At 41.6% G+C, this 10,664-nt stretch overlaps 1 protein-coding gene across 1 annotated transcript; it reads right to left on the bottom strand.

Moving 5' to 3' along the window:
• Positions 1-7,838: 7,838 nt before the first annotated feature.
• Positions 7,839-10,212, bottom strand: LOC131887216 (serum response factor homolog A-like). Its single transcript, XM_059235769.1, has 3 exons — positions 10,054-10,212; positions 9,453-9,743; positions 7,839-8,899 (listed from the first exon to the last, which is right to left on the bottom strand). Exons 1-3 carry the CDS (start codon positions 10,076-10,078, stop codon positions 8,520-8,522), a joined length of 696 nt encoding a protein of 231 aa, XP_059091752.1. The 5' UTR covers positions 10,079-10,212; the 3' UTR covers positions 7,839-8,519.
• Between the last annotated feature and the right edge of the window lie 452 nt (positions 10,213-10,664).

The following is a 10,664-nucleotide window of genomic DNA, read 5'->3' as shown; positions in this document are numbered from 1 at the left end:
ACCATCGAGATCTGAGGAGTGAAACACTCCAAAAGAGCCCAAAGCCTCTGAGGAGCGCAGAGTCATACCACTACTATTGATTGGAAGTCCAGAACTTTGATGCCTTTATCGGTATCGTCCGGTATCGTCCCAGAGGCAGTCGTTTTTCATCATCACGAGAAATTGTAGTGCAGAAGGTTACCGGGATGTCCAGAAAACTATCATTCCTTTTGCAGCCCGAGGCAGAACCTAAGATAGACATGGCCTTCAAGAAGGTGACGAGCAAAGCTACTTCAACATGTAGGATGTCGCCTTTCTAGCGTTCATTTTTCTGGACCTAAGTCTAGCTCTCCAAGAAAAGTGCCAAAAACACATCAGTACCGCCCTCCATTCCTTTTTTGTCCCACCAAAATGAATAGTCGGTTGAAGACATATTCATTAACAACAAGGGTCCATAGGACCATCTCCCTTCAGAATCTTTTCCTTGAAGATGCCCAACCTATCATCACAGCTGTCCATTCTCCAGATTCTTACTGTATGCATCTCTGTATGCGGTAATTCATTCAGTTTTATATATTTTAAGCAATAAAAGACTAAGATACAATGAGTATTTTAAATTAATCCCAGATGTTTGGTTTGGTTTGAAAGAACATTTCGAATGACCTTTGATTTGGATAAAGACCTTTATTGGATTTATAGGATACAATGAGAACATAATTGATCAAACAAATGGATGGCAATGACATAGATGTAACTTTTGCAACTGGACGATTTGATCTTATTTGAAAATACCGGCATGGATCGTATGATGCGTCTAGGTTTGAGGTCGAGAAGTAGCTGGATTTAAATGAAGGCCCGGATTAACCTCAAATCCATTATCTCCGATCTACGGTTCTCTTCTCTCAAAATGTCTTGGGTGAAAAGAATGCTTAGGAAGACGGGCCATTACTTCGATCTGAAGTTCTTGATAATTCAACACCTCTCCATTCTGGGGATTTGAGAGTTTGCATCAATTGCCAACATAACATGCGGGAGGATCAATCCGGACACCATGACCATCAATCAAGGTTTCCAAGCGAAGTCAATCTTCAATAACATGGTCTTGGAGAGAGCTGTGCTCACTTATAAAGTGGCCTTGACGAAACCAGGGTGTTTTCCAAAGTCAAATCATTGATGTTATGGTGTTTGTTACTACTTTTCCTTTGCGTTTGCCAATGAACATTGGACAACAAGATCTACTAATTAGTTTATTCTAACTCCTTCCTCATACAGAGATACCGACAATGCGAATAGATTGCCTGAACAAAGAACATAGATCTAATACTTGATTGAGTAGATTAGCTGTTTTCGGCAACAAGATTCAATCGCCTCTAGTGTAAATGGATAAATAAGATGGATCTTCAAAATTCAATCCCAAGATGTAATCCTGGGATTCACTCTTGGAGATTCAAACCTGGACTTCCATCCTAGAGTAAATGTACCCTAAGCCGTCTGGGAGACGTTTCAAATTCTCTACGGTCAAAATTCCGAACAATTATGACATGTAAATTATCATTATAGAAGAGGTTATGTACCGTATGATTGATGATTGACGCGTCAACACTTGAAATCATCTTTTCCAACAAAATAGTACTAGGAAAAACAGTTCCACAAGTTTTGGTGACTAGCTTTAAAAGCATAATGTTTTTGAAACTCACCCTAAGCTTTCTTAACACAATCATGATTTTTGTGCATAATAGATATAACAAACCGTCAAAAAAAATATGATGGCGAAATACATGTTGATTGCTCTTGTTTAACAATGCACCTCGAATGTGTGACGAAATGTAACAATCAACGCAATGATGACGCTTTCGGAATTTCGTTTCAATCTCCCACAAACGCATGTATACAACATATGATTGCATCTTCACGTAATTGAGGTAATCCTAACGTCTCTGGAGGTCAGCCTAAACAGAGACTTGCTCCTTTCGTTTCAGTTAAGCGTTTCCACCATATGGATCAAATTGTAACTTAAGCCCCATAATAACTCCTTAAACGTTTTGTCATTAAAAAACGGTCGAACAACTTGTTCAAACCTGTTTTATGCAGCTTGCCAGAGGAGAGCCATAGCTTGGCAAAGGGTTGTACTTAATAATAAAAAAGTCTTTATTGCGAGAGTTTTCTCATTGGATCCGTTATCTTTTTAAAATATTACAATTTATACAATGCGGCATGATTGAGTCTTGTCCCATTCTGGGTTCAAGGAGCACCATTCGAGGCGATGATCCACTAGAAAAGGGGGAGGGGGGAGACCTGGGATCAAACCCATGAACCAGAATTTAGCTCGGTTGCGCGTTAAACAACTGCGCTACAACCATCTACCTTTTATTGCGACTCTTGGTCATACCAGATAGTAAAATGTATAAAACTGTATGTATAAACATCACATACAAAAATCAATACAAGAATAAAAGAATGAAGTGGCTTCGAATCATAAAATAGTTGACTAGATAGTGGTATCACAGCAAAAATGACAAGAGTTGGTTCAGTGTGCATGAAAAAAGTGAAAAGAGGAGATACATAATATACTAACACACAACACACAACAGGTGTAGACAGCCCAAAATGGCCCATGGCACTACGTATTTCCTACGAATATTGGAGGGAGGCAAATTAAACAATGAAGGAGCCCGAGAAAGAAGAGTAGTGGACTTTTTTGTTCAAACTAGCTTGGATTCTCAAGGGCTTGAAGGTGCTCTCAAAACGCACATTAAGCCTCTATGATCACTAGAATTGACCCTAAATCCTGGGCTGGGACAAAGCTCATGGATGCTTTTGAAGACGTACAGTATCAGATACCTTTCGTACCTTCTCTGAACACTGTACAGTCCCATTTTTTTTGTCTCTCCAATACGAGAGCTCTCTCATTCCTGTGATGTTCCTAGTGAAACATCTTTGGGCTTGTTGGACCTTTTGCAAACCTGCTGCACTCATTGGATATTTAAGATGTGGCTGAACAATCGAAGTTTACAAAGGTAGCATCATGATGCCATCTCTGGACTTAAAGGTGCAATATATCCAACCACACATTTGAAAAGCCTTACCCACTTTCAACTGGATATACTCATTGAAATTTTCCATCATATTGCAGGACTAAACCTACATCTTTCATAGATGAGACCTGCTCAATATCTTTACCTCCATTATCTATGAGTGGAGTATTCCAAGGAGTTGACCCGAAGGTCATTGAGCGGAATTTCATTCCGTTCAGGGTCATATCACTCTCAGTAACCCTAGAGTAGACTCTTTCTAGGTCGTCTGCAAGGCTAGTGGAATCTTGTCATTCCTACCAGAATGTAACTTTGTATTGTCATCATAAGAAGAGAGACTGGAAGTAATGCTAAGCTTTTGAAGTGGGGCAATGAATATTGTAAAAAGGAGAGGCTCTAGGATGGAACCTGGGGAACACCTGACTTGACATCATGGATGTCACTAAGGAATCCCTCAACCTTAACAATTTGCTTCCTATCATAAATGAAGCTTCTAATCCAATTGAGATCCTTGCCCTGGATCCCAATATCATGAAGTGTATTCACCAAAAGGCCATGATCTACTTTATAAAAGGCCTTGTCGAAACCAAAATTGGTTAGATGATCTAATAGTCACAGGTCAAGATGCTTTAAGGACCATCAGGAGCTTTCAAATTCCCCTGGCCCTGTTGGTGCAACATCTCAGTTCCTCGGAATCTGCTCCTGTTTTCCTGTGCCTGATGCGCTGCATTTTGGTTCAGGGCAGGTTTTCATCCTCTCTGGAGAAAGCTCATGTTGTGCCAGTCTTTAAGGGAGGGGGGGGATAAGTCATTGGGGCATTAGGTTGCAATCAGAAGACAATCTGAAAACATGTAACCACCAGAGCAAATAGAGTTCTGGAATTGGTCTTTTCCAATGACCCTGATCTGATCCAGTATGCCCATGTGACACTAGCAATCTGTCAGATCATCATATTCTTGAGACAGGGTCGATAATTACTCAAAAGCCTTTGTGCTCTAGCGCAAGACCGGCCAAAAACGTCGGTCTGGCTGAGTTCAAGTTCAAAGATGAACATTGGCGTTTGATAATAGAAAGGCTAGAGGAGCTAGACCTGGTTTCAATGCTGAAACAGGAATCGTCCATAGACGTAGCCTTGGGCAAAATGATTTTAATTCTTGATGAAGTTTGCTCCACTCTGGCAATACCTGAATGTGTTCCAAAAGGGAAAAACAATCGAAAATTCCGAGTTTAGGAAGCAATTGCTCAGCAGTTGCTAACTAGGAAAAAGGCTCCAGGGCAATTTGAATCCAGTAGTTGTGGCTAGCCTTCAAAGAAAGTTGGAATTGATTCTTGAGTCACCATTAAGGCCTCCATTGAGAATGACCACTTGAAAAAGGTGAAAAAGGAGAGTAGAGTGGTTGAGGAGGTCAGGTCGAATCCGAAAGCATTATTCTCTCATGGAAACTCTAAGAGAACGATAAAACACCACGTAGGGCCCTTTGAGGTCGATGGTGAAGACATAGGCAATATATTTTAATATAACGACATCTGATGCATTAAGTGCGATTAAAGACTTGAAAGTGGCTAGTTCGCCAGGTCCTGATGGAGTGACCTCGCAATTCTTAATGAAATGTTCAAGGGTCCTGGCTCCAGTTTTTGCCTATCTAATGAGATCCACACTGGACAAAGGAGAATTTCCTTCATCTCTTAAAGTGGCGCACGTCATACCGATATACAAAGGGGGTGACAAATCCAGCCCAGCCAATTATCAACCTATATCACTTACGTCCAATATTGCCAAGGTACTTGAAAAAATCATTAAGGCTAAACTGGTACAGCATCTAGATAACAATGACATTATATCCTCGGGGCAACACGGTTTCCGCTCACGTCACAGTACCATCACTCAACTGATTCAGCATATCGACAGTATCATATCAAAACTACAAACTCATGAATCGGTGGATGTAGTATATCTGGACTTTGCGAAAGCCTTCGATAAAGTGGACCACGGGCTTTTACTCCAGAGTTTAGCTTCAAATGGAGTCCAAGATAAAGTTTTAAGTTTCATAGAAGGGTTTTTAAAAGAACGTAAACAATACATTAGAGTGGAAAATACGCTAAGTAACGTGTCTAATGTGTTATCGGGCGTACCACAAGGTAGCAGTCTTGGCCTATATTATTTATTATTTTCATATCACCACTACAGCAACTAGCAACAAGCTCTACTGTATCTTGTTACGCAGATGACACCAAGTTGGTCTATGGAAGAATGGATGATTGCACTTTGGGGTTAGAAGACGATCTGGAAAATATATACAGATGGGTATCGGCAAATAATATGGCTTTTAATAGTAACAAATTTTGTCTTATGACATTCGGTAATGTCCCCACAGTTTCAAAATGCATGGACAGTAGGGGCAACCCCATTCAACAAGTTGGGTCAGTTAGAGATCTAGGGGTGATTATCCAGGATAATCTCATTCGAAACTGAGATGTCACACAATCAGGGCTGGGAGAGCTCGAGAGTCTCAAGTCTATTATGGCCCCCAAAGCATCTTGATCGGTGACTACAAGATCACTTATTAGCTCAACTTGCCTAACCTCGCCTTAGACATACATACATACAAACCATTGGGGTTATTGTCAGTTGATATATTTTGCAATTTCATAGGAGAGGTAAACACTTTAGAAAACTGATCACCCAGCATATCGGCCAAAGGCTTTGGTTCGTGGACAGTTATATTTTTGTATTCGAAAGGGCCGATTGTGGACTTAGTTTTTCTCTTTGAGTTTACAAACGTGTAAAAGGCTTTTGGATTCGCATTTACCTCTTGGACTACTTTCATCTCCTTACTGAGAACGTCAGTTTCGATAAACACTTTAATATTATTTTCAACGGAGGTCAGTGTCCTTTTAAGGTTAGTGATAAGTGCGTGACTGGAAGCAGATTTTATCCTTCTGATCAGCTTGGAACATATTTGAAGAGTATTTTTCGCTTTTTTGGTACGAGAGTATGTAGTCTTTCGGGGGATAGTTTTGGTATATTGAGCTTTGCACAAATGTCTTCAAAAATACAAGTCATTCGCTTAACGGCAACATCAGCAGTGGGTTCTTCTTCCAGAATGGAAACGAGATCAATATTACTGATCATGCGTATTATTCCTTCCCAATGACTTTCATGAAACGCATATCTAGCTAACCCTATTTTCTTCCATTTCTCTAATTGAAGAGGTCCTTTTACCTCTTCTCCTACCGTTGTACATATTTCAATAGGATTGTGGTCAGACATTTTACTGGGGGACACAGATACTTTGCCAACCAGTCCAGGGCTGTTCGCAAACACTAGATCTAGAATATTATCTTCCCTAGTTGGGATACTAACATGTTGTGAAAGATTAAAATCAAGCATGAAATCTTCCAACCTTCCGTATGCCTTTGAAGCCGATTTTGATATCGGAATGTGGCCAAGAGGCGTGGGTTGCCATTCCACAACAACAGAAGGGAAATTAAAATGACCCAAAATTAGCACTCTGGAACATGCTTCCTTCTTTAATTCCTTTTCTGTAAAGTCCATTGCTTCGCCAAATTTTTTATCGGAGCACGACGGTGGTCTATAAATCGTCACAATAGACAGATCTTTAGATTTCACATGACATATCAAGACTTCGACCTCACTATTAGACATCGAGACATGCGAGGTCTGTAGATAACTGCGGATATATAAACAAACTCCAGCATGAGGAAATATTGTGTTGGACAGCCTAATTCTATCACATCGAATAACAGTGAATTATTTCATAGCAATTTCTTCGTCTAGTACCCCCGTTCTCAGCCAGGTCTCTGTTAGAGAGATAAAAGAAATATCATTAGTTTCGCTTAATTCTTCAAGCATTTTAATCTTGGAAGAGTTATCTTTAGAAATGAGGCAATGGATATTGAGATAGATACCTTTCAGGTTGGCAGGGTCTTTGACTGCACAAGTGCCAGCAAAGTCTGCACCATCCCTTCTAACCGTAAAAAATCCGATTTTTATACAAAATTATCTTCAGGTTGTTGCTGGGTAGATTGTTGTCCTGTAACAACATTTGAATACGTGGGGTTTAGGTCTCCTGGTTTACGTGATAATGTCTGTTGTCGAACGTTATGATGCGACGGCTACCAACCAGGGGACCGCTGATATTTTTTTTAGTTGATACGTTGCAAATTCATTAGTCTAGGTGAGGCAATTCTGGGTGGGGGAAGGGTCACTTGTTCTAGTAAAAAAATCCGAATTTGATACTGATATGTGGGCCGGAGCAGATACGGATAAAGCGGTTTTCCCTCATCTTGGTTGTTGATAGGAGCATCGTCCGCTTCTCAGTGGTCTTTCCATCCCGAGTCCCAAATGATAAGGGGCAGCTGTTGTCCGAATTGAAGTGGTAGATGTGGCAACCTCTTGAAGACACTTCTTAGGATTTAAGGAAATTTACCACTTAACCACCGTTGGTTGAGGCCCGGGGAAAGAGTTTCACTGTCCGGATCAACCACTTAGTTTGCAGGGCAGTAGTAACGAAATTACAGTATTTTGTTCCTTCTTTTCGATAAGTAACTGTAATCCCATTACATTTTAAGATTGTGGAATTGTAATGACTCAAAAACTAAAACGAAAATACTCATTACAGAGTGCCATTTAATTCTTCATTTCACTCAGGCAACTGAGGAAACTTGAACTCTTGTCATATGATTTCAAAACACTTTTACTGAAATGTTATTAATCGAGATCGAAATAAAGAAACACAGAAAGAGATTGGTCCCTCATATGTTACGGTTCACAGTATAGTCCATGTTGATCTGAGCCTCTTCAAGAGATCTGTCCGCGGAGGCGCAAGTCCATATGATGCCACGATGGTCTGCCCTAAAACATTCCAAAACGGCGGATAAGGCGAGCACAACTGAATTCAACAGCTCAAATAATATGATGTTGAAAGTATTTTACATTCTAAAGTTATATGTAAGCCTGGTCTATTCTATTCTTGATTCCCCGTCGTTTTTGTCTAAGTGTTCAATTGACAGACAGACCGTTTTGAATGCATTTTTCTTTTATTGAAACATCATTGCACAGAGATCCATTATGAAAGTTGACAAAAAGAATCAGAAGACTTCATCAATGATGAGGGCATCTCCTTCGTCACTCACTCATGTAGGACGCACACGGGGTACGTTGAGTGAAGAAATACGTGTCAATTCAAGTCGGAGAAGTCGTCAGATTTGAAAGATATAATCACCCACATAATAAACCCAAATAATTTAGGAGAAGAATTCAAGGCAATAGAATACATAAGTTAACCACAACGAAACCATTTTGTCTGACAAAACCAATTCACTTGGTTTTAACGAGCAGCATTGGGGAAGAAACTCAACCACGAATGAAGTATGAAAGCAGCGATAAGAAACTGATACCAGCCCAGATTTTTAGCACCGGGAGACAGGGTTCGATGGATTGGGAAAGACAGGACGAGTTGTCCTCCATGAAGTCATTCTATACATCTATTTGCCTCCATAGGTGGCTTGCGCGGGAGAAGCGTAGTTATTGTTGTTGTTGGAGGCGGATCCAAAGTTGTTGTTATTGTTGTTGTTGAAGTTGTTGTTATTGTTGCCGTTGCTGGGGGTATAGTTGTTGTTGTTGTTGTTGTTAGCTTGCGATTTGGTGGCTTGTTGTCTTTCGGCTTCAATCTGATCATTGACCGAGTACAGAGACTGAGCTTGAGAGCAATCGAAGTTGAACCACCAATCGCAAATAAGATACTCCTGGTTGAAAATGGTTCCATTGGGACACAAGAAAGATTCGGCCCTCAAAACACCGGGTTGGTCAGTCTCCAAGCACACGTGGAAAGCTTGGCATTGAGCGGCAGGGTCAGCATAATAACCTGAAAACGAAGATCAACATTCTCATACGGGTAGATAAATCAAAGCTCCCTGCAAAAAGATGGTCTCGATTGGTTATCTGTTCAACTTTTCCTTCAACTGTGGTTATCCATACGTTTGCTCAAGCAATAGTGGCCTTGAATTCAAGTGTCAACAATGTCAAAGCACTATGTTTTGTCAATGGCTCAACCGGAAAATTGCCCTCACGATTATTAGATTGAGATCATCATCTACAGGATTAACCATGAACCTGCAATACCAGCTTCTGGTAGTACGCATTGTCTACCTCCTCCAAAGCGGAAGTAGATTGAGCTAAAGATGGTGACTAAAGAGGGTTTGTGGTAGATGCCCTGGTTTCCAAAAACATGTGAGAACGAAATTGTTTTTCTTGCTTTGGTGGCGTAACTTAAACTTTGACTTTCGAAGGGAATCAAAAACACCGGTCGACGGCGGTCTTAAGGGATCGTCCAGAAAATATGCTTTTCTCTTTCTTTAGGGCCAAGATCCCTAATCAATGGGTCAGGCATGATTGAAACAGGGAATTTGTTCACTCACCTTGGGTTTGACCGTTGCAGTCAAAATCGAATTGAGAGGCATCGGCATAAATGGGATAATCAGTTCCAGGTTGTCCAGGGACGGACTCAAGGAGCCAGTCCAACCCTTGGTGGTCTCCACCATGTTGGCTCTCGGACAGAGACGAAGCCTGAGCTTGTTGACCATACTGAGCTTGGGGCTCTTGAGCCAAAGGCTGTTGGTTATACTGAGGTTGGGGGGCTGCTGCCGGGGGAGCGCCATAACCGTTGGAGGCTCGTCCTCTTTGGCCGCTCACGACGGTGAGAGCAAGAGCTAAAGGGTAGAAAAGAGACAAAAGGGACGAGGGTTAAGGATCGGGTGGTTTGTTCTGGAATGGGGAAAAGGACAGAGGATGGAAGGACAAAACCAAAGAATGGACGACTCCAACAACAACATCCACGTGGATCAAAGGAACGCTCTTGGAACCGAGGCGATGCCATCGCTGAGGTCCTCCTGTTCCCGGGCGTAATTTCAAAATGCCTCTTCTGTGGCTGTTATTGTTCCCATGTTGCTCCTACGTTTCCTACCACTCTGGAACACACTGCACTGGATATCACGAAAGAGGTCAAGACAGAATATTCACCTAGGACTGCGAACATAGGATTCATGGTGGAACTGGAGGAAATGCTGCTTGTCTTGATGTCAAGAGATGCAATGGTGAAGTGACATGGATTAAGTTGGACGACTCATATTTATATTCAAACAAAAAGGACCCTCGTGGAAGAGATCGTAGCTTCTTCACGGGTTCCCTTTCTTCGAGCGTCTTCGTCTTCTCACCGAGACAAATTCCCCTCCACGTATGTACGGTACGTACGCATACGCAAAGAAGATAGACGTTAAGACGCATACGTTGGTTGTACCTACCTACACACATGTACTCTGGGTAGACGCTCATCCCCTTTTCCTCAAACCCCCCTCCTGAGGGGCAACCGAAGCATCAGTCTATGTTCATGCTACGTAAATCCATCCAGCACTACAGCAAGAGCAACGGCAAGAGCAACAACAACAATAAAAACAACAGCACGCTTACTCTTTAACTACGAGGTGCCATTCACATGGCCATGTGTTGGGTTCCTGAAAGTACTGGGGGGCAAAGATGATGCTCATGCGTCTTCTCCGTTCAGAGAAAAGAATCTCGACCAAAGTTAATGGGGCGCATGTACATATTCTTGCTCCTCATTGGTCCCTGAATGC

The sequence above is a fragment of the Tigriopus californicus genome, chromosome 9, assembly GCF_007210705.1.
Source record: "Tigriopus californicus strain San Diego chromosome 9, Tcal_SD_v2.1, whole genome shotgun sequence".
Taxonomy (NCBI): Eukaryota; Metazoa; Arthropoda; class Copepoda; order Harpacticoida; family Harpacticidae; genus Tigriopus; species Tigriopus californicus.
Note: the sequence above shows the minus strand (reverse complement) of the source record. Positions and strands in the feature narration are given on the sequence as shown.

Bases quoted from the DNA above. Each gene is read 5' to 3' on its own strand.
- LOC131887216 (XM_059235769.1), bottom strand. From the start codon at position 10,078: ATGAATCCTATGTTCGCAGTCCTAG. The intron at 9,744-10,053 runs GTGAATATTCTG...TCTACCCTTTAG, and splicing joins TCCTATGTTCGCAGTCCTAG to CTCTTGCTCTCACCGTCGTG. The intron at 8,900-9,452 runs GTGAGTGAACAA...CTTCGTTTTCAG, and splicing joins CTGCAACGGTCAAACCCAAG to GTTATTATGCTGACCCTGCC.